General features: G+C 41.7%; 1 protein-coding gene across 1 annotated transcript in view; it reads right to left on the reverse strand.

Moving 5' to 3' along the window:
* Positions 1–25,161, reverse strand: part of mcf2l2 (MCF.2 cell line derived transforming sequence-like 2) — a 272,628-nt gene that overhangs the window by 235,357 nt on the left and 12,110 nt on the right. The window contains exons 2-3 of the mRNA XM_078259471.1: positions 21,067–21,150; positions 2,675–2,789 (exon numbers count right to left, since the gene is read on the reverse strand). Coding sequence (XP_078115597.1) covers positions 2,675–2,789; positions 21,067–21,150 — 199 coding nt within the window. The remainder of the gene's footprint in view (positions 1–2,674; positions 2,790–21,066; positions 21,151–25,161) is intronic.

Here is a 25,161-nt window from a genome sequence, read left to right on the forward strand (position 1 = left end):
CACTATGTGGTAATTTCCAGAAACATTATAAGCCTTTTAATCTTTCAGTTTTCTGTTAAACTGTCAAGTATTCCTAAATTATTGTGCCTAATCTAAGTACCACACAAACATTTTACGGTCTACTACATATTGCACAGAGAGTACGAAAAAAGGGGCAATTAATAGGGGCCCAGCTGCCCGTATCAGGTTAAACTGGCCATGCCACTGGAGTACAACAAATCCTGATCTTTTATGGCTTAATTGTAAAAACTGTAGATTAGATTAGATTAAACTTTATTGTCATTGTGCAGTGTACAAGTACAAAGACAGCGAAATGCAATTTGCGTCCAACCAGAAGTGCAAAAAGAGCAGAAAAGTGCAATGTGATATACAAAGTATAGATAGGTGGTGCATAGGCAGGACAATAAATGTATTGCAGTGTTATAAGAGCAGAATAAATATGGCTATGTAATATGAACAATGTATGAACAACATGTACAGATATGTGCAATGTAGTAGCAGTGACATTATACTAGTAGTAAGAATAATATAGATATAAATATATGCATTGTATTAATAGAATATATAGTAAGAAAAACAGAATAAATATGGCTATACTGAATGAACCATATAGACAGATATGTACAGTATGTACAGCTATGTGCAGTGTGGTAACATTATAAGAATAGTGAATGAAAGAAAAAGTGTATGTGCAGGATGAATCGTATGAAGAGCAGTAGAATATGGCTACGTATAGGTGTAATTACAGTATGTACATCTGTAAATAAATAAATAGAACAGTATGGGTGGGGTAGGGTAGTGCAAATTGTCCGGGGGGGTGGGGGGCTTAGTAGGTTAATTATCACCAGGATGCAGAGTTAGAATTCAGTAGGGTGACAGCCACAGGAAAGAAGCTTCCTCTGAACCTGCTGGTGCGGGTGCGGAGAGACCTGAGACGCCTCCCGGACGGGAGTGGGGTGAACAGTCTGTGGTTGGGGTGAGAACAGTCTTTGATGATGCTGCGCGCCTTACGCAAGCATCACTTGCCCTGGATAGTCTCGATAGAGGGGAGTCAGGAACCGGTGATGTGTTGGGCAGTTTTCACCACCCTCTGCAGTGCTTTCCGGTCATGGGCAGAGCAGTTGCCATACCAGACTGTTACACAGTTGGTGAGGATGCTCTCAATGGTGCAACGGTAGAAGTTCACCAGGATCTGAGGAGACAGGTGGAGCTTCTTGAGTCTCCTCAGAAAGAAGAGATGCTGGTGAGCCTTCTTGATCAGGGTAGAGGTGTTGAGGGTCCAAGAGAGGTCCTCAGAGATGTGAACACCCAGAAACTTGAAGCTGGTGACACGCTCCACCTCAGTCCCGTTGATGAGGATGGGGATGTGTGTGCCAGCTTCAGACTTCCTAAAGTCCACAATGAGCTCTTTGGTCTTCTTGGTGTTGAGAGCCAGGTTGTTGTCAGTGCACCACAAGGATACGTGCTGGACCTCCTCCCTGTAGGCCGTGTCGCCTGCAAACTTTACAATGGTGTTAGAGCCATGTACAGGTGTGCAGTCGTAGGTGAAGAGGGAGTAAAGGAGAGGGCTCAGCACACATCCCTGTGGTATGCCGGTGTTCAGGGTGATGGTTGAGGAGGTGTGATTATCTAACCTAACAGACTGAGGTCTTTTGGTTAGGAAGTCCAGAATCCAGTTACAGAGGGAGGTATTGATGCTCAGTTCACTGAGTTTGGTGATCAGTTTGGAGGGGATGATGGTGTTGAATTCTCACATAGGTGTTGCTATTGTCAAGGTGGGACAGGGCAGAGTGAAGTGCCGTAGAGATAGCATCCTCTCTGCTCCTGTTCTGACGATAGGCGAATCGGAAGGGGTCCAGTGAAGGTGATAAGCAGGTCTTGAGATGGGCCAGGACCAGCCTCTCGAAGCACTTCATTATGATGGGGTGAGTGCAACTGGATGGAAGTCGTTAAGGCTTGTTGCAGTGGAGTGTTTTGGCACCGGCACAATGGAGGTGGTTTTAAAGCACGCGGGGACAGCTGCCTGGGCTAGTGACAGATTGAATATGTCAGTCCAACTCAGTCAGCTACACAGCACAGGCCCTGAGTACACATCCGGGGTACCATCAGGATCAGCAGCCTTGCGTGCATTAATCCTGCTAAGTGCTAACCGACACACTTGGTGGTGGAGAGTGTGAGGGGCTGGTGATCTGCAGAGACCACAGCTTTGATGGCCACCTCTTTGTTGTCACTATGAAAGCAGCCAAAGAAGTGGTTCAGCTCATCAGGCAAGGAGGTGTCGGTGACAGGGGGGGTGGCGTTTGTAGCTTTGTAGTCAGTGATGGCCTGGATGCCTTGCCTCATGCGTCGGGGGTCAGAGTTGTTCTTGAAGTGATCCTCAATCCTTAGCTTGTGGTAATAAGTAATAAGATGACTACAAATTACCTCATCAGTGTAAGTGTACTAGAAATCATCACATCCTAGGCTACCTGTCATGTTCAGAGTAAAGTACATCAAAACCTCTCAGACAACTGTCTGGACTTAAATGGAGGTTTTGCACAAGGTCTTTTATTGGTGTTCAATGAGCAAAGCGAGGCTTTCTATTGGCTAATGGATAAATTGAAGACTAAGAGTCTGATTATGTGAGGGTAACCTCAATGAAAATGAAGTTTTCTGTGTATGAGAGAGTGTGTACCTGGGTATGCTGGTCAAGTAAGTAACAACATTGAGGAAGTCTTCCTCAGGCACTTCGCTAAAGCCTGAGTACTCTGGGAAGATGATGATGGGGGCGCCATCTTTGCCTCGCCCTCCTGCAACATAAAAACACCACACACAACATTTACTATTCTTCCTTCTAGCATAGACTTAAGGTCTTACACTGTCTGACATAACATACAGTATAATGTATATTCAGTATCAGCTTCTTCAGTTCTTCATTGAAGCTATATAATATTATATGTTTATACTAGATGTCTTATTGTACATCATTGTATACACATTTACCACAAATTCAGTTTGATTCTAATATATGGTATTGTTTAAAACTAACATTTTAAATAAATCTTTGCAGGATTTGAACAAAGTCCACTGCACAGCATGAGTTTGTACTGCTTGTCCTGCCAATGGGACAGTGGGGTAGAGGAGGGTTCCTGGAATTTTGAGAAGTGTATCCCAGAAAGTCAACAAATTTGCCCATTTATCACAAAAAGTCAGAGAATATCTGTGAAATGTATGTTGCATGAATATAATGTATCACCTTTTCTGTCTTCATTGCCTTATTTTCTTTTCAGCCCAGTTGTAAGTAAACCAAACTGTTCATCTCTTTAAAAACAATGTTTAAAGCTAGTAAGAAGGAACAATTTAATTCATAGAAGCTAAATAATGTAGTCATGGAAAATCCTGAAAAACCTTTAAGACACAAATGTAGCCAACTCTTCTGCACATGTTTTACACATTTCATTTTCTGTGCTCTGTGACCTGCATGTACAATCTCATCAGTCATCTTTCAACCTCACTCCAAAGAGGTTATAATAATAAGAGGCGACACTCACATGATTTTTGTGCAACCGCCTCAAGAGGGCGTGCTGACAGTGCGTCCGCCATATTGGACTGAATGCTCCCCTATGTCATGGTCAATATAATACATCCATGGTCAAAATGCATCGTCAATTTGCGTCCACTCAAAGTGCTGTTTTTGACACTGACAGGCTCAGATTGTTATTAGGTGTCTTACATTATTGAAAGGATCCCTACAGAGATAGACCTTTTTGTTAAAGAGGAAAATCTTTGTTTAACCAGAAACAGCTCCGAGATCGCAGTCGCTAAACCAACCAGAGTCCATTTAGATAACCAATTTTTTTAGCGTGTACAGAGCATTGTGTATATTCAACCGAACCAGAGTGGTGATTGTTGGAAAAGTGAAAAAACAAACCAAGACAGCTTTTCATAGTTTTATTTAGTTTCTGTCAACTTTGAATGAAGTGTGTTTTACAATGATAAAATTACTGTTTATTTACATGGAGTCTGGTGGGTTTAGCGATAGCAATTTTGCAGATCTTTTTATGTATAAAAAAGGATCTTACTCTTTAACAGAACGGTCGTCCTCTGTGGGAATCCTTTCCATAATGTTGTCAGACACTTAGAATAATAATCTGAGCCTGACAGTGACATTTGCCCAAAAGAGGTCCACTTTTTGTTCCCTAAGGTACAAACATAGCAAATGTTCCCTATAAAGTACAAAAATGTACCCTGAAGGTACAATTATGCACTTTAAAAAGGTACAGTACAATCATGCACCTTCCATCGTACAATGTGGACTTTCCGAGGTGTAGATGTACATGTTTGTACCATACATATTTTTACACTTTTGATTAAATGTAAAATGGCAGGAATTTGTGGATGCTCATCACAGCAAAAACTTGTGTGGATATTTTTGTGGAAATGAATGTCATCTCTTAATAAACACAAGTTCATCTATAATAAAGTATAACTCAACAACTCTCAATAATTGTCAAACTAAATAAATATATAAAACAATGAAACTAACAAATAACTGTTGACACTTTCAGTTGTGTTTTGTTGAAAGGATCTAGCTACGGGCTTACGGTCAACTCGGCGGAAGCATAAATATTGCAACGCGGAAGGATACATGCAGCCCTCTAGCCCTTTGGTTGCCCTAGGCGAGATTGAGTTTTGCGCTCCGTTGCCATAGGACTGACAACTGATTGTATCCTGTATTTATGTAGGGAAGCTAACAGCATCAACATCATATTTGGTAAATCAATAACCATGATTTACAAGCATGATCAATATTTTGGTATTAGGGCAATACTAGTCTCGCATTGCCAGATCTCCACAGCGCTGTGTCAGCGATAGAGTAGCAATGTATGTTCATTTTAGTTTCCAGCTTCCATGTAAGTTAGATGGCACCAACATTTGGTCTAATCATAACTGGTCTGGCAACCCAAAGGCCAGTGTTTTGTTTCCAGATTTGTGTGCATGGTGACTTATGATGTGAGGTCCACCCCCTGAAAATGTTGAGCATTAAACACTTCATTTCCTGCATTCTGGTGAGTTTTTATGCACCTATTTCTACCGTTTTCTGAATCAATTTATGCTGGAAATATCTTTATGTAAAGGGAAACGAAAGATTACAATCCAAATATTAAAACATAATGGAATATATTGCAGTAAGGCTCTCAGGCATTCTGTATTGCTTTCAACTACAGTGGTGTGAAAAAGTGTTTGCCCCCTTCCTCATTTCCTGTTCCTTTGCATGTTTGTCACACTTAAGTGTTTCGGAACATCAAACCAATTTAAACAAAAGTCAAGGACAACACAAGTAAACACAAAATGCAATTTGTAAATGAAGGTGTTTATTATTAAAGGAGAAAAAAAATCCAAACCATCATGGCCCTGTGTGAAAAAGTGATTGCCCCCCTTGTTAAAACATACTATAACTGTGGTTGTCCACACCTGAGTTCAATTTCTCTAGCCACACCCAGGCCTGATTATTGCCACACCTGTTCACAATCAAGGCATCACTTAAATAGGAGCTGCTTGACACAGTAAGGTCCACCAGAAGATCCTTAAAAGCTACACATCATGCCGAGACCCAAAGAAATTCAGGAACAATTGAGAAAGAAAGTAATTGAGATCTATCAGTCTGGAAAGGGTTATAAAGCCATTTCCAAAGCTTTGGGAATCCAGCGAACCACAGTGAGAGCCATTATCCACAAATGGCGAAGACATGGAACAGTGGTGAACCTTCCCAGGAGTGGCCGGCCGCCCCAAAATTACCCCCAAGAGCGCAGCGACGACTCATCCAAGAGGTCACAAAAGACCCCACAACAACGTCCAAAGAACTGCAGGCCTCACTTGCCTCAGTTAAGGTCAGCGCTCATGCCTCCACCATCAGGAAAAGACTGGGCAAAAATGGCCTGCATGGCAGAGTTCCAAGGAGAAAACCACTGCTGAGCAAAAAGAACATCAAAGCTTCATCTCAATTTCTCCAGAACACATCTTGATGATCCCCAAGACTTTTGGGACAACATTCTGTGGACCGATGAGACAAAAGTGGAACTCTTTGGAAGGTGTGTGTCCAAGTATATCTGGCGTAGAAGGAACACTGCATTTCATAAAAAAGAACATTATACCAACTGTAAAATATGGTGGTGGTAGTGTGATGGTCTGGGGCTGTTTTGCTGCTTCAGGACCTGGAAGACTTGCCGTGATAAAAGGAACTATGAATTCTGCTGTCTACCAAGAGATCCTGAAGGAGAATGTCCGACCATCTGTTCGTGTACTCAAGCTGAAACGAACTTGGGTTCTGCAGCAGGACAATGATCCTAAACACACCAGCAAGTCCACCACCGAATGGCTGAAGAAAAACTAAATGAAGACTTTGGAGTGGCCTAGCCAAAGTCCTGACCTGAATCCTATTGAGATGTTGTGGTATGACCTTAAAAAGGCCGTTCATGCTCGAAAAACCCTCTAATGTAACTGAATTAGGACAATTCTGCAAAGATGAGTGGGCCAAAATTCCTCCAGGACGCTGTAAAAGCCTCATTGCACGTTATCGCAAACGCTTGGTTGCAGTTGTTGCTGCTAAGGGTGGCCCAACCAGTTATTAGGTTTAGGGGGGCAATCACTTTTTTCACACAGGGCCATGATGGTTTGGATTTTTTTTCACCTTTAATAATTAACACCTTCATTTACAAATTGCATTTTGTGTTTACTTGTGTTGTCCTTGACTATTGTTTAAATTGGTTTGATGTTCGAAACACTTAAGTGTGACAAACATGCAAAGGAACAGGAAATGAGGAAGGGGGCAAACACTTTTTCACACGACTGTATATACATGCTCCCCAAAAATGGGATCAAATCTCTCATGTCTCTAGCCACTAGCCACAGAACAATCACAATGCCAAACGAAGACGGGAAGATCAAGATGAGTGTGTGACTGCACATTTAGCAGGGTCTAAAAGAGAAAACAATTTTCTAAAATATTCCAGACAACGCAACCAACCAAGGACCAACCCAAAAGCACTAAGTGAGTTTTAAAACCTTCGCTACACCTGGAAGAGGTTTTATGCAGATATACAACATGGCTAATTAGTAGGGGTGTGACAGACACCCAGCTCATGAGACGAGACACCAGATTGGGTTCACGAGATTGAGACGAGATTTTAACAATATTTTACAGAAAACGTCAATGAAGAAATAAGACTAGAAAAATAGTCCTTTATTCAATTGAAAAGTCACAAAATAAAAAACAAGCACTGAAAGGTTTTGCCACAAACTCAAATGACTGGCTTCTCCCCTGTATAACCAACAGTTTCCGTTACTTATCCCATATGTAAAGAGGAGAGATAGTCTCTTCACTCAGAGAACCAACGTTACAACGTAACCAAGCCTTTTTGAGACTAGTTGTTTTGTACTTGAATTTGTCATTGTACAGTAGACAGAGAGAAATAAAGCTTAGTTTATTGTTTCACAGTGATGAACGGATGGAATCTCCGATGCTAATTTCTAGGTCAAAGTCAGAATCCGTCATGCTGGCTGCTGCTCTGCACTTTTTACCTCAACGAGAAGTCTTGCCACGTTTAATCTCGTAGGACGAGATCTCGTCACACCTCTACTAATTAGCCAATCAACTTGCTAGCATTCTTTATTAGACAATGACATAGCAGCTTTCAAAGAGGCATGTGATGAGGATGATATTGAGGAGATGAAACAAGGGAGTTTGAACACTCACCTTAACAACGCACCGCTGCCCAGTCCCAACCCCAACCCCAAGAGTCAAGAAGCATGACCCGAAAAATCAAAATAGCAGAATTAGCAATGAAAACATTTACAAAGCCATTCAAAAAGTTATCAAGATTTGACAAGCAAGATATGCTTCTCAAAAGTTTTGAACTTCGCATAGAGGCCAACACACAAGCTTTGGTTCATCATCTATACAAGAAAAATTATGTAGCATACAAAAAAATGCAGAGGCCCATCATCATTCAGTTTGCACTGTGGACCGATAGAAGCAATGTCTGGAAGACATCAAAAGATGCGAGGGTCTACAAAGAACATAAAGGGAAAATTTGCCACCTTTGATGTGGATGTCCAATCAGTACTGATGGTATATGTAGTCGATTTAAAAAAATTAATTTCTCAGTGTGTGCTATATAAAGCTCAACAGTGTGGTTCCAGAAGTGAAAATTCCATTCATTTTATCCAAAAGAATTAGCCATAATGTCTAAACCATCCCAGGTAGACTACCACGAGATTGTGACACAATGGCTGATGATCTAGTCGAAGCCACAAGTCTGTATGAAATCAACCTTGTTTTAAGAAAAACATATTTTATTTGCTATGTCATGAACGTCATACTTCTTACTGGTGAATGAGACATAAAGTAGTTTTGATGAATGAAATTACGGTCCTTTCTCAGCTCTGCTCGGAAAAAACAATGCAGCGGTGCTTGTGCACGTCTGTATTTGGGGCAAAGCCCCGAGGGCAGGGGGAGGGCTTAGACGGAGCCCCAATAAGATGCTAATTTCCAATTTAGCTAGCTTTTCAACATTGGTGAATGGTAAATTTATATAGCGTTTTCCTACCTCATCGGACAAATACCCATCCACACACACACCGATAGTCGCTGCCATGCAAAGTGCTGGCCTGCCATCGGGAGCAACTTGGGATGAGGTGTCTTGCTCAAGGACACTTCGACATGCGGACAGTAGGAGCTTGGGATCGAAACGTCAACCTTGTGGTTATAGGATGACCCGCTCTACCTCCTGCTACAGCCATTTAACGTTACCAATCTCATCATATAACACACAAACGGGACAGAAACCAAATAAAATTCACCAAATCCACCTTAGAAAGTCTTTCCACTGTTCTAACAATCATCAATTCTGTTTTTTGTTAAAATAAATCCTTAATTCACATCGTAAGATGTGAAAATATGCCAGCTCCACACACTGTACATCCCCCGTGGTCTCTCTGTTGTCCCAGCTGTTTGTTGAACAGCTGCCTTGTTAGGTCCGGCCCTAGGCATAGGCAGTATAGACGAATGCTAGGGGCGCATCCATCCATAGGGGCGCAGCATCACCCCGGCACATCACGGCCAACGCTCTGACATAACTGATAGTGGGGGATCGGCAAGTTACATTATCTGAAGTAGTGAGTGACACACTGACAGTCAACATAAAACATAAATCGCTTAACATCAGTAGCCAAATATACTATTACGCTGTCGCTTTATCATATCAAACAGACCAAAACACTCTGGGGCCCAAGGAACAAAGAGAACTAGAACTGCAAGCAGTTATGACGGGGCCCAAGCCACCCATGCCAGTCGCCCCCAACGCCCCGGGGAGTGCGCGTAAGCGGAACCCAAAGCCTGGCGGTGGGGAGGCAAACATCAGTAAATATTGAGAGGTGTGAGCCGCGACGTCTGCGGTACATCGCCATTGCAAATGTAGTGGTTAACAGTTCATCTCCATGCATATACTACCTTTAACATGACTACCTTTAACAATTCTCTACAATAAACAAACTTCTTAACCCCCCTGACTACAGGGGACAGCAGAGAGAAATGAGAGAGTGACTGAGAGGGTGGAGGGGGGGGCAGTTGTGGTGGATGAAGGAGCAGGGGAGGTGGTCAAGTAGTTGCAAATGGTGTCATAGGCGCCGATTTATGTTGTCCTCCGTGGGTGTTCACAGGCGCACGCCCTTTAAAAAAAAAAAAAAAAGTAGTCAAAAAATGTTTGCATTTCAGAACCTTAGGAAATGGACAGCGGCCAACACGAACACACACGCCTATTAACTCGATAACAAAGCCGTAAAGTAGGCTTTCAACTCAGGACAGCGCCACTTCTCACAAATATGGATAGGATTGGAGATGAAAAGTTCAACTGACACGTTACCGTGATCAGCTTCGTGGGAAATTAAGAATAAATGTAATGTAAATTTAAAGTTGTTGTTGTTGGTTTGTTTTGTTTGCAGTGTATTTAATTTCAAGGTTCAGTTTAGCTCATTCTTACGTTGTGTATTATAGATTTATGATTCCACCTTACCTTCTATTAACTCCTGATGTAATCTAGTTGTTTTCACCTTTTATGCTGCCAGTTGGAGACTCGAGGCAACGAATGGTGGGGACCTGGGCAACATACAACCAAGGCCGCAAAGGAGCTGGCTTTGAACTGGACTGGACATTAATAAACAGTACTTTTAAAGGAGATTCTATCTATTTATCACACTTTTAAATATGTGTTTTAATTCTGTGTTTTAGTTACAATAAATTAAGTTTGTTTTAAAAAGCCAAATCTCGGAGGATCATGCAATGGCTGCCCAGGACTAAAGCTCCTCACCCACCTCCGTATTTTCATTGAAAAAACAGGTCTATTCCGTCTTCTTCGACGTCAATCGTTTTTTTATTTGTTAACACAGTGACTCAGTGGAATGCCAGCAGGAGCAAAAAAGCAGGTCTCGTTGTCGTTTACTCGGACACAGAGAGTTACCAACATGGCGGCGGCTAACACGGCTACTGATGCTAGCGCGGACCTACAGATGGAAAACATGATGGCCAAGGTCTTGGAAAAACAACAAAATGGGCTTGAATCAGTGGTCCGAAACGCAGTGAGGGAAGCGTTAGCAGAAATTGATTCCTGGCTGCAACACATCAGGACAGAGCTTGAAAGACAGAGAGCTACGGTACGGGATCTGGTGCAACAACTGGACAAGACGCAGGGAGACAACAGGCAGATGAGAAACATGGTGACAGCCTGTGTTGATGACCAGAAGAAATTTGAGTTTAAGCTAGCTGAAATGGAGGACAGATCACGACAACAATGTACGCATCACTGGACTAAAAGAGGGCAGCGAAAAAGATGACCCGGTTGGGTTCCTGCAAAATCAGTTCCTCTCCTTACAAAACTGGGCTATCATCGAGATTGACAGAGCACACAGAATCAACGACAAGGGTACAACGACACATACTCTGATTTTCAGGTGTTTCAGATATCAGGACCGACAAGCAATCCTTCAGGGGGCGACACAAGAACAGCAGAAAGGTCCGATTCGTGATTCCAAAGCAACACTACGCTTTAAGCCTGACTATAGTGCATTCACTGTCCAGCGGCGCCAAGAATTTACAGGAGCACAGCGCAAGCTACATGCTAAAGGCGTCTCAAACTTCCTTATTTATCCGGCCACACTGAGAGTAACCCACAGAGGGAAAGTGCTCACCTTCACTACAGCCAAGGATGCGGACGTTTTCTGTTGGGAACTGGACGGGGAGGATGGCACGACGTCCACACGGGCTGTTTCGCGGCTGGGCTGGGTGCCGTTGTCGGGGCCGGAGGACGGCGGTGGGACTCCTCGTCTGACGCTGGAGCCGGCAGAGGGACCGTGGCTGGCGCACTTGGCGGTTATAGACTAGCGCTATGTGGAGTACTGTACAAGTTTAACTCGAGAGCACTGTATGCAAGTTTTGGAACCAAGCTTTAAAGGAACATTTAATTAGGTTGGAAAAACATGATGAATGCGGACTATACAGCTTGCGTGGCTGTAGTTCCAATGAGACAACCTGTAGGGGGTCTGAAGCGGTGGGACGCGCGAGCTGTAGTTCCAATGAGACAACCTGTAGAGGGACCGAAGAGGGAAAAGTTACATAGTATGCCTTTAAAGTTCTGAAATAGGTTATGCGAAAAACACACCAGCCTAGTAAGAGTAATTTATTACTTCTACTAGGCTGGTGTGTTTTTCGCATAGCCCATTTCAGAACTTAATAGCTGGTTGAGACCTAGTTCTTTCATGTTTAACATAAGAGTTCACTAGACCTGTTTCAATTAACCTGTGACTTCACACATGGGGAAACTGAAGAGAGGTGTAAACAAGTTACCTGACATATTTTTGTAGTCATCGCGCAAAATGTAAGCTATCACTGCTTTACGATATTGTTCACCTGCTTGACTAGTTCCCTTCAGTTTTTTTTTTTTTGTTTTTTTTTAAATTCTAGTGGCAGTCATTATTACTTTAGAGTGTTTCATATAATATCCTATATTATATATCGGAGAGCCCGGGCAGGAGACGTTTTAATGTTAATGGATTGAATGGGCCGATTAAAAGAAAAAGGGACTTGACATATCTTAAAAAGTTACAAGTAGATATCGCTTTCCTACAAGAAACTCACCTCACTTTAAAGGAACATAAAAAATTAAAGAGAGAATGGGTAGGGCTAGTAATGTCATCATCATTCTATTCAAAGGCCAGAGGAGTGGCCATTTTGATAAATAAAAATACACCTCTGGAAAAACTTGATACTGTCATTGATCCCTCAGGACATTATGTCTTTATTAATTGTAGAATATTCTCAGAACAATGGTCACCCCTAAATTTATATGCACCTAATTATGATGATGAGTTGTTCATGCGAGATTTATTTCTAAAAATTGCAGGGGGGCAGCAAAACATACTTATAGGAGGTGATTTCATTAGATCCTACTCTGGAGAAATCAACTAAGACCATCTCCAAGTCAAAAGCTGCCAAGACCACGCAAACATATATGAAAGATCTCAATTTAATAGACATTTGGAGGCAGATGTACCCCCAGACTCGGGATTATTCCTTTTACTCATGCCCTCATAAATCCCACACTAGAATTAATTTGTTCTTATTGTCCACCCACCTCATCATAGAGTATTAGATGCTGAATATTTATCTAGAACTTTATCTGATCACTCACCATTGACCTTGTCCATTTTGTTCCTAGATAAACCCAAAACACCCTATAGGTGGCGCCTTAATCCCACTCTCCTCCAGAGAGCTGATTTCTTCACATTCATAAGGGATCAGATTAAGTTGTTTTGTGAAACAAACTGTGCCTCCTCTCCCAACAGTTTTATTTTATGGGATATGTTAAAGGCCTATCTGAGGGGACAGATAATTCCCTATACAAAAGGTCTGAAAAAGCAATACACTAAATTTGGTTTTGGACAAGTATTTATTAACTGGGTGAGAACCCTATATCACAACCCCAAAGCAAGGACTACTACTAATGGGCAAATCTCATCACCGTTTTCCCTAAATAGATCCAGTAGACAGGGATGTCAACTGTCCCAAGTCTGTTTGTCTTAGCCATTGAGCCTTTGGCGGAGGCAATCAGAAGGGACCCTTATATAAAAGGCTTTAAGGTTGGTCAGACAACCCATAAAATGTATTTATTAACCCAGAATTTTGCTTGCTGGGGAACTTTATGAAAATTGATAAACCACTTAACAAATTTCAAATAAAATTTTTGGAAATAGCCCTGGCAGTGGCCAGAAGGTGTATTGCTGTCACATGGATGTCTGATTCCCCTCTATCCATAACTAAATGGTATTTAGAAATGAATAACTGTGTGCCTTTAGAAAAAATAACGTAACCTTAGAAAGGGATACAACACCTTTATTAAAATTGGCATCCCTATCTAGATTATGTGGATAATGTGATGTTGGAGTGTGACTGACCTCGAAACATTGTATACCTACTTTAAAATATTGGAGCATCCTTTTGGGGAGGGGGGATGGGGGGTTGTTTGTTTGTTTGTTCTTGTTCTTGTAAACTGGAAAATGAAAAAAAAAGCGCTGCTCTGCTGCGACTCGGGCTACCTCGTGCTGTTGCCTCATTGTTTTTGTTTGTTTTAGGTGATTGTATGTGGCTTCTTATGAACTTTTGGTGTTTTTAAATCACAACACGGTGCTCAAGCGCAACGCGATGCTGGTTTTACTGTTTTTACTGAGAGGACTACTTGTGATCCCAATTGTTTGGCTTGTATGCCACTCCACGCCAGCGGGCCGGGGCACTGTGCCGACCGCGCTCCTGAGTTACACCCGGGACCAGCTCCTGCTCCTGCGGCCCAGTCACACGCCTGCCCCTCAGCTACCGAGGGAGCTGCTTGCCCGAAGTCCAACGGCAGGTTGCAGTGGACGGACGCGGAAGAGGGGGAAACGCGGCGGAGTACGACAAAGACTTCGGAGAAGAGCACACAGACCACCGTTGCCCTCCGTGCTTCTCTGCAACGTCCAATCGCTGAAGAGCAAAGTTGAGGAGCTAAAAGTCAACACCACATTTTTACACCGTACCGTGAATCATGCCTGCTTGTATTCACTGAGACGTGGCTGCAGGAGGACGTGCCTGACTCGCTCGTCTCTCTGGACGGCTTTTCCCTGCTGCATTCTGACAGGACCAATAACTCTGGCAAGAGTAAAGGCGGCGGTACCTGTGTTTATGTTAACAACAAGTTGTGTTCGCAGTTCACAACAAAAGAGTTGGTGTGTAACCCCAACATTGAGCTGACATGTTTAAGCCTAAGACCCTTTTATCTTCCACGTGAATTCGGCAACATTATATTATGCACTGTTTATATTCCGCCCAGTGGAAACGCTGCAAATGCAGCTACAGCCATAGCAGACTGTGTTCACAGGCAACTAAAGCATACTCCTGAAGCCCCCTGTTTTCTTTTAAGGTGATTTTAATCATTGTAAACTTGAGCCTGCTTTACCAGGGTTTAATCAATACGTGGATTGTAATACCAGAGGTAAAAATATTCTTGACAAATGCTATGGTAATGTTAAGAATGCGTACACCGCTAAGGTTAAACCCCCTCTAGGATCTTCGGATCACAATGCCGTCCACTTAATCCCCAGGTACAAGTCCCTACTTAAAAGCAGCAAACCACAGGTTAAAACGGTATATATATGGGATAATGATGGCATTGAAACTTTAAAAGGCTGTTTCTCCTGTACCAACTGGGAACTCTTTCATAGTCTGGAGTTAGAGCAGGCTACACATGCTATCACTGATTACATTAACTTTTGTAAAGATAACGTGTTAACGTGTTTTCCACGGAAATCAAAGAGTGCATTGTACAGAAAAAAATTGCATTCAAGAGAGGGGACCTTGTAAGTATGAAAATTATGCAGAAAGAAATTAATCACAAATTAAGGACAGCTAGATGTAAGGAGAGAGAAAAATTGGAATCCCACTGTTTGACTATGAACAATAACAAACTCTGGGACTCTCTAAAAGCCATGACAAACATGGCACCAACTAAGAGGTGTATTAATGTGATAAATGAGAGGGATAAAGCAAATGAGCTGAATAATTTTTTCTGTAGATTCGAAACAAGAGACTTCTCTCAAGAGCAAAAAGCAGCTCTGGATGGTGTATCTGCATTGAACTGTGAAAATCTCCATTGACCAGCATGTTGTGGAGAGACTTTTTTCATGCATCTGCCCCAGGAAGGCCTATGGACCAGATGGCATCTCTGGGCACCTATTGAAATCTTGCAGCAAAGAGCTGGCAGAGGCATGGTGCCCCATCTTCCAGAAGTCTCTAGACATTCACTCTGTTCCCTCTATCTGGAAAAACTCTACTATTATTCCCGTACCTAAAAAAGCAAGCTGTAAAGAGAATGACTACCGTCCTGTAGCACTTACGTCACTTGTGATGAAGTGTTTTGAGAAAATTATCAAACAGTTCTTGAAAACAGAGGTCAGTTGTCTTTTAGATCCCTTTCAGTTTGCATATAAGAGTAACAGAAGCACTGATGACGCCATCATTGCTGTGACACATAGTATTAACAGACATTTAGAGGATTCTAAAAGAACTGTGACCCATCTGATTATTTTATGGAAATTGAAAGGTTTGTGAATTGGTGCGACGATAACCATCTTGTTCTAAACGTTTCCAAGACTGAAGAGATGGTGTTTGACCCTCGGGGAGTCGGTGACCACAGGCCTGTGGTCATTCACAACCAAACCATCACTCAGGCCCACTCATATAAATATCTTGGTGTTTATATTAACGAGTCACTAACCTGGCACACATGTCGACAGTCTCTGCTGCAGATTGCAGCAGCGGTTGCATTTCTTACGTCGTTTGCGAATTCATGGTGTAGATACAAAAATTATGTTGATATTTTATCAAGCAGTCCTGGAGAGCCTGGTCAGGTACGGTATTACAGCTTGGTTTGGCAACCTCCCTGTGCAGTTGAAAACTAAACTGTTACGATTGATCCATACTGCATGGAAGATCATTGATGTTAAAGAGCACGTATCCATGCAGAGTATTTATGAACAGGCTTCTTTGCCACAAGGAAATAGAATTGTTAGCGACACGCCTCACGTTCTGCACGCAGAATATGAGCTGCTGCCATCCGGTAAGAGGTTTAGAATTCCTCGCTGCAGACTTAACCGTTTCCAAAACTCACTCATCCCAGTGTCTATTAAGCTTCTAAATAGCCGCAAGTAATAGGCAGAACAGGTCTGAATGACGATGAAGATATGTAATTGTTGTATTTGTGATCTCTTTTTTTTTTATTTGATTTAATTTATTTATTTTGAGTACGTTTAACCAGTATATTGCATGACACCGTGTTGGGTTTTTATACACAATCAGGACCATAGTACGGTCTGTGGTATAGTATTGTGCAGTATTTGTTGTTTGTACATGATGTCTGTATTTATTTGTTTTTACTATGGCTGCAGCATGGGTTGAGTGCCCAAGACAAATTTCCCACGTTGTGGGACAATAAAGTTAATTTTGATCTTGATCTTGAAAATAAAGTATTAAAAAAAATAAAAAAAGAGAGATAAAAATCGTCTACAAAATAAATACTTCAAGGTTAGTGACAACACCAAAACCAAGGGCCATTGTGTTGCTGTCGCGGAAATGCGCACTCACCATAGACAAAAGTAGTAAAGACCTATCAGGCAGGATATCTTATATATGTACCACAATAAGGAGTAGGACAATAGCCTTTGTTTCAGTATATGCACCGTCTACATATGATGAAAGTTTTTTCCCCACACCTAACCAATGAATTGCTTTCTCTCAATGAATATTCACTAATTATAGGGGGAGACATGAATGCAGTAGTAGATTTAAATCAGGATAGATCAGGGGTCAATCACACAAAAGCCCATGTTTAAAGCAGTTGTGGAATCCCACCATCTCACAGATATATGGAGGATGCACAACCCCACTAGCAAGGATTACACCTAATTTTCCACACGTCACCTCACCCACTCCCGCATTGATTATATTTTGTGCTCCAGTGAGCTTAAGGCAATGTTCCACACGATAGCAGTAGAACCAGCAATTCTGTCTGATCACAATGCGCTGATAACCACATTCCATTGTGATATGTTAGGAGAAAGATCTAGGAGATGGCAATTTAATAATTCCCTTCTCCAGAACACAGCTTTTGATTCAGAATTTAGAGTCAAACTGGCTGAGTTTATATCAATCAATACTGACTCAGTTTCTGACCCCGCATTAATCTGGCAGGCAACTAAAGGATTTATTAAAGATTTCATATCTTCCTTCGCGGTCAACCTGAAGAGGAAAAGAGAGGCAAGGATTGCGGAGTTGGAAGAACGCTGTAAATCTTTAGAGCAGTCTCTTAAGACTTGTTTTTCTAAATCTACACATACCCTTCTAGTCACAAGTCAAGCAGAGCTGAATGATTTACTAAGGAGAGCTGAGTTCATAATCAAAATTATTATTTTAATGGCTGTAAACCAAGCAAATTGCTTGCTCTGAAATTAAAACAAAGTGAATCCAGAGCTACTATCAATAGCATCCGCACAGATCGAGGTATCTCAACAAGTCCTAAGGATATCAGCGCCACTTTTCAATCCTTCTATTCAAAGTTGTATGAGTCCTCCTGCAAACCATATACGACACAGTGCCAGAAGTTCCTAAAAGAACTAAACCTGCTTCTTCTTGACACAGAGGAGGCAGAAAAACTAGGTCAACCCATAACGTTAGAGGAACTTCAATCAGCATTAAAAACAGTTTAAAAAAAAGGGAAAATGCCAGGGTTGGATGGAATTCCCTCAGAACTTCTTCTACAGTATTTTGACATATTAGAACCTACCATTTTACAAGCTTTAACTTCAGCCATAGAGAAGGGTACTTTCCACCAACAAACCAACACTGCGCTAATTTCCGTTATACCCAAAAAGGGCAAAGATCTTACGGATTGCTCCAATTTCAAGCCCATCAGCCTAATCGGGACTGATATTAAGCTTTATTCCAAAGTCTTGGCTGTCCGCCTAGAGCGCTTTATCAAGAAGCTAGTCCACCCCGACCAATTAGGTTTTATACCAAAGCGTCATGCTGCAGACAATGTATGCAGACTATTTCATGTAATAGAAGAAGCCAAACTCCTCCCAACAAAAGCAGCAGTTTTATCAGTGGACATGGAAAAGGCTTTTGACCGCCTAGAGTGGAATTACTTGTGGCAAGTAATAGAGAGGCTTGGTTTGGGGGCCAAATTAATTGACATGGTGCGTACTATAGATGTGAACCCCACGGCCATAGTCTCAACCGATGACTTGCATTCTCAGTCATTTCCCATCGAGAGGGGCTCGCGACAGGGATGACCGCTTTCCCCCATGCTGTTTGCAATCTCTCTTGAGCTGCCCAAGCCATAAGGCAAAATAAAATCTGTAATGTCCAGATTAAATCCAATAGCAGCTCAATATCATTATTTGCAGATGATATTTTGTTGTACATCTCTGATCTTGAGCACTCTATTTCAAAAATTCTTAAGATCTTCAAGGAATTTGGCTCAATCTCCGGCTATAAAGTTAACTGGAATAAATATAATCTTCTTTTATTGAACAACAGGCATGTGACATCAGCCATTAGTGTTACAATACCAACCCAAAGCAAAATTACATATTTGGGCATCACCATACACGCTACAGCGAGTTGTCCAGAACAACTATGAAACTATATTAAGTAGTGTTCAAAGGGATCTAGCCAATTGGTCTGCGCTGTCGGCATCGCTACGGTCCAGGATTGCTGTCGTTAAAATGAACATAGTTCCTCGTGTGAATTTCTTAAGCACAATCATCCCCTTACCCCTACCAATAAATTTCTGGAAGAAACTTGATACCATAATTCAGCAGTATATTTGGAATAATAAACAACCTAGGATAAAATACTCTACCCTGCAACGTACCACAAACATGGGAGGCTTGGCCCTCCCTAACCTTAAAGTGTGCCACAGAGCCTTTCAGAAACAGTCTTGAGGCGCACCCAGTCATTAAATGGTTTGTTGATTTTCCTGTGAGAGGATTAGTGTCCAGGATTTATGCTAAACTGATTGCAAATATCCATAGGAGAACTCCCAATAGTAAAGAAATGTGAATGAGAGCCGTGCCCTGAGAAGAACACAATTAATTGGGAGACAGTTTGGGACAACATTTTCCACTGTTCCAAGAACCCAAATCACCAGTATATCCACTTCAACATATGCCATAGGACATATTGGACTCCTCAGAAGAGATACGTTTCGAAAGCCATTCCCACTCCCTATTGTACATTCTGTCAACCTGAACAAACTGGAACTTTACTTCATATGGTCTGGGAGTGTGAACAGGTACATGAGTTCTGGCATAAAACATCAATACTATCTGATGTGATAGGATATCTAATCCCTACTGACCCGATTGTTTTGTTACTTAATGATGACTCTAAATTACACCTGCTTGAGAGACAGAGGAAAATTTGGCTAGCTGGCTTAACTGTAACCAAGAAAATTATAGTTCAATGCTGGCTCCCCCCTCACTCGCTTTGTATAAAACAGTGGTTAGCTTATTTCCTAGACATAGTTATGTTTGAGCTCTCTACAGCAAGGATTTACTGTCAGCCTATGGGAAAGCGCAGCAGGACAAATATCAGACCTAATGACCTCAACGCCACAAGAGCTAGAGGTTTTTTTTTTGTTTTCCTCGAGACCGCAGAGGGTGGGAGAGGGTTTTTGTTCTTGTTCAATTTGTGTTCATCTGTTCTATGCACCACTTGACATTACCTGGCATGTATTGTGGAATTTGTTCTGTATGTCTGTATGATAAATGGTGCTAAAAAATAATAAAAAATGTATTTAAAAAAAAGAGCCAAATCTCTGTCCGGATGTTGTTTTGGGTTGGCAAAACTCCCCAGGAGAGAAATACATTGAACACTTGTTAAAAGTCACGCGAACCCTGTGACACATCCTTGCTGGCGTTGGTGAGTGCATATCCCACCTTGATTAGTCCCAGAGCTTTACCCGCTTTGTACCCTAGGAGAGGTGGACCATTGCAGTCTATGATGTGAAACTTCGCTGTTATTGACTTTCAACTTTCCAGTTTGCAGTAACCTTTCATTTTCAGTGGGTGACTCCCATAGCCAAATAGTTTACGTTTGACTTTCAGCAGTGGTTTGCATCAATGTCTTTAGCAGGTATCACGCTCGTTTGTCAATTTTGCATTCTGTGGGCACTGTCCTATGTCTGCATGTACATCTGCCTCCTCCTCCAATTCTGATGTGACAGCATCCACAAAGTCTGAGTTGAAATCCTCATCCTCTTGTTCAACAGTGAGTATATGTCTGTATCCTGTTCTGTTTGGAGTATGGGGCCTTGATTTACAGGTTCTAGCAAAGTGATTGCATTTCCGGCAATTTACACACTGTTTCCCCTTTGCTGGGCACTCTGTTTGCTTATTGTGGTGCCCACCTCATGCGTTGCAGGCATGGTCAGACATCTTTCTGCTTTTGTTTGGTCTGCAAGCATGTTTAGCAGGGCCTGGTTTCCAGATCTTGCAGTGTACCGCATGCACTTCATGGCTGTCAGTAGCCATAGCCTTTAGCTGCACCTGTGCTACCTCGTAGGAGCGGGCTATGTCAATGGCCTTATCTAGCATTAGGACAGTGAATAAGCAGTTTTTCCGGTGTGGTTTCCCGTGCTAGAGACTCCACTCTTATTATTATTTTGCAAGTGGGTTTGCACCTGCCTACTCTAACATCATGTTGTGACTCTCTATCTGTTCAACGATTCCAGGTACACTCAGTACTTTAGTAAGATGTATAGTTAGCTTACTTTTATTATCTGCCAGTCCACAACAACATCCGGTTCAGGGTATTTCAAAATTAGGGTCCTGCATGCGCAATAGCATTTAAGATTACCGTCACAGTGACCTGGAAATTTAAACTTTGACCTCCAAAATCTCTGTGCCAATGCAACACAGGCAGGACAGTAAAGTCTTGTTTCATACCTGAGAGCAAGGCAAACTGGCGATGAAGCTGCTCTATGATGTCCACAGACAGCAGGGGCCTGATCTCCTGCTGCATAATCTCATCTGTTGGGAGAGACACACTGATCAGATGAAGCACAGTAAAACATCCATGAATTCCAATATGAATTCAAAGAATATTAATAATACAGTCAGGGAGAAAGGAGACTAATAGGCTAGTTGACAGGTAAACATAAACCAAATTGGCACATTGTAAAAATCAGTAATGCACACAAGAAACTGTCAAGGAGGCAGAACTCAGAATTTTATATGTTGATTTTTCTATATATAGGAAACTAGAACAAAGCATTATTAGACATGGTTTTATGTGTATGTGTGTGTATCCATTCACCCTGCCCTGCTCTGTAATAATTTTGGTTCCATGCAGCCTGAAACTCTAAAGGCAGTGTACAGTGAACAAAACTTTCTTTATCACTGAAAATAAAGAGATGTATTTACACTGACTGTAATTTATTGCTCTAAAACATGCTTGACTATGTTTCGTGCTGGTGGGGACAGACCGAAAGAGAGCACAATGGCTGGTAGTGAGCCTGGCTTTTTATGGAGGCAATATCAATTTACCTCTGTTCTTAGTATCTGAGTCTGCTGACCTACCAAGGACATCAGAAATACAGCTTCCAGGAAGCACGTGACCGGCGGCCGCTATGGTTTTAAGAAACTGAGCTCCTACACTCACCTCCGAATTTCATTAAATAACCAGGTCTATTACTTTTTCTTCGACGCCAAATCGTTTAGTCTGTTGTCATGGTGACTCAGTGAAACGCCTGCAGGCACGAAAGAGCAGGTCTCGTTGTCGCCTGGGCTGTCTACTCGTTCGGAGAAGTTTGCTAGCATGTCTGCGGCTAATGGAGTGGTGGCTAATGTGAACACGCTCTCTAATATGGAGGAATTAATCGAACTGGTCTTGGAGAAGCAGCTAAGTGTGCTTAAATCAGTGATATATCACAGCACAGTGAAGGAAGTGCTGGCCGAAATGAATGCCTCACAGCAACACATCGGGGCAGAACCTGAGATGCAGGAAAGCATGGTATGTGAGCTGGACCAATCTGACTGCGTCAAACTCAAGATCCAGCGGCTTCAGACGCCCGAGGGGATGCAACACAAGCTGGCACTGCATGCTGAACGCAACTCGGACTCGTTTTCTGGCTGGAATTAGAAGAGGATACCGCGACTGGAGGACTCAGCACCTGTGGACTAACGGTATTTGGGCCACTGTACCGAGTTTGACTGGAGGACGCTGTGTGTAAGTCTTGAAACCAACCGCTGGAGGGACATCTAACCAGACTGTAATGAATGCTGGCTACTCAGTCTACAATCTATATTTTTGAGGACACTTAATCGGACTGTAAAAAAAAAGGGAACATGATGAATTCTGAGGATGCACTATGTAAGTTTCAGAGCCAAGCTTTAAAGGGACACTTAACCATGCTGAAAATGCATGATAAATGCTGGCTGGTCAGTTTACAGTTTGTTTGTTAACAGTTAAGCTAGACTGAAAGAACATGAGGGATACGGTCTGTTCAGCTCATAGTCTGCTTATTGCTCCAACTAGATTGGTCTGTTTTTCACACAGCTTAGTCCAGAAATTGTTTGAAGGTGTTTCTAATATTGTTCATGTTTAACATAAGAATTCACTAGACTAGTTTCAATTAACCTGTGACTTAAGACAGGAGGTGCAGTTTTGAGCTGGAGTTTTGCGAAAACTGCATTTGATGTGGTCACGCATCTTACAAATAGGGGAAGGGGTCTGTGGTCTCAGAGGGTTAGGGGATTTATTTTACTTTTTATGTTTTTGTCACACCTTGCTCAGAGCTAACAGTTCAACCTTTGCTACAGATTTGTCAGCAAAATCCGGTAGGGTACTCGAGACACGTATGCGTTTCAATTTTGAAGATGGCTGAGCTTTCAATCCAGCGCAGAGTCCGGTATTAATCCACAGAGCCACGTCTCCGGGAAGCACAAAACGGCAGATGAAGAAAAGTCCCTGTTTCTCACCAACAGCAGTTGTAATTCCTCCAGTTTGTTGGGCAGTGAGCGCATGTTAGAGAGGAATATTCCCGGGAACGGTGTGCGTAATCCTCGCTTGCGGAGACGCACAAGCGCACTGGCCCATTTCTCCCTCTCCTCCAGCACCTCGATGCGTGAGCAAAGGTAAGCGCACCTTTGACCAGAATGTCTAAAATTTCCAGTGAAGGGAGAAGAAAAGTGGGAAATGAGTCCGATGATGGTGTTCCCCTGAAGTTCACGAGCTCTTCACTGGTGAATGAGATACGGGTACCATCGCAAGAAACAAAGTTAAAACACAAAACAGAACAGAGCGCACCAACACACCGGCGCCATCCTTGACAACTATTCCCATCCTTGACAAGCTGGTGGAGTTTATATCAATCAATACTGACTCAGTTTCGGACCCGGCGTACATCTGGCAAGCCACTAAAGGATCTATTAGAGATTTCACATCTTCCTTTACGGTCAATTTGAAGAAAAAGAGAGAGGCAAGGATTGCGGAGCTGGAAGAACATTGTAAATTATTAGCACAGTCTCTAAAGACGTGTTTTTCTAAATCTACACATACTCTTTTAGTCACAAATCGAGCAGAGTTAAATTCTTTGCTAAGAAGGAGAGCTGAATTCATAATGCACAGAGTGAGGCAAAATTACTATTTTAATGGTTGCAAACCGAGCAAAACCTCAATGGAAGTCTAAGACTGCAAGTGGTAAAACAGTGGTTGGCGTATTTTCTAGATATAGTTATGCTTGAGCTCTCTACAGCAAGGATTAACAAAGCCAAGTCATCGACTATAGACCTATGGAAAAACGCAGCAGCACAAGTATCAGTCTTAATGACCTCAGCATCACAAGAATTAGAGGAAAGCGACTAGGCAAGGTGTGATTCCTGTTCTTGTTTTTTGTTAGTTTGTTTTTCTTTTCTCGAGACCGCAGAGGGTGGGGGGTGGGAGAGGGTTGTTGTTCTTGTTCAATTGTGTTTGTCTGTTCTGTATGTTCAAAAATATAAAAACAATAAAAAAATTGATCATAAAAAAAGAAATACAGCTTCCATTACAGTCTGTTCCACTAAGAAATGTTTTTGATAGAGTTTTGCTGATTAATTTACTGAAGTTAACTTACACCAAAACATACTTTTTTGAGCATCTCATATTCATCATATAAACCACACGATAAATGGAAATCTAAAACTGTGCTGATTTAAAATTCCATTCCAACATCAGTCCTGTTCATAACTAACAAAAATCATTCATTTTAAGAATTATGACCTTTTAAATGCCAGTTTATTTACATGAAGTCACTGTTGTTATTTATGACAAAACACAAAAAAATCTAATATTTTGGGTGCCTGGATAGCTCAGTTGGTAGAGCAGGTGCCCATGTATAAAGGTTTACTCGACCTCGATGCAGTGGGCCCGGGTTTGACTCTGACCGGCGGCCCCTTTGCTGCATGTCATTCCCCCTCTCTCTCCACTTTTCATTTCTCTCAAACATAGACAATCATTTCTCTTTTTTATTGTACTATTTGCACATTAACACTGTACATTTGATCTTTTATATATTATTACTGTATATTTGTTTTTAGTCTGGATAATATATGTTGTTTGTATATCTGGAGTTGTAACAAAAATAATTTCCCCCTGGGATTATTAAAGTATTTCTGATTCTGATTCTTCAGCTGTCCTGTCATTAAAGGCCTATAATGCCCAAAAACTATTAAAAAAAGAAAGACAAAAATCTAATATTTTCAGTATACTAACAGCTAGGGGGAAATTTCTTTTTCTGTTTTTCTTAGTCTTGGGTAAGTCAATTATTAGCAACAACATTGATTTTTGTGCATTTTTATTTTATTATTTTGCAGTGTCAGATTAAAAAAAAAAAAACTACCTTTTTGTGCAGTATTAAAGTATAATCACCTGTTAACTTCCTATTGACTTGCATGTAAAATGCCAATTATTGTTTATTTTACTACTCCTATTACCCTTTAAGGTTTTTCACCTAATTATAGTCACACACACACACACACACACACACACGTTATTCATGTTAT

This window comes from Sander vitreus, chromosome 9 (assembly GCF_031162955.1).
Source record: "Sander vitreus isolate 19-12246 chromosome 9, sanVit1, whole genome shotgun sequence".
Classification (NCBI taxonomy): Eukaryota; Metazoa; Chordata; class Actinopteri; order Perciformes; family Percidae; genus Sander; species Sander vitreus.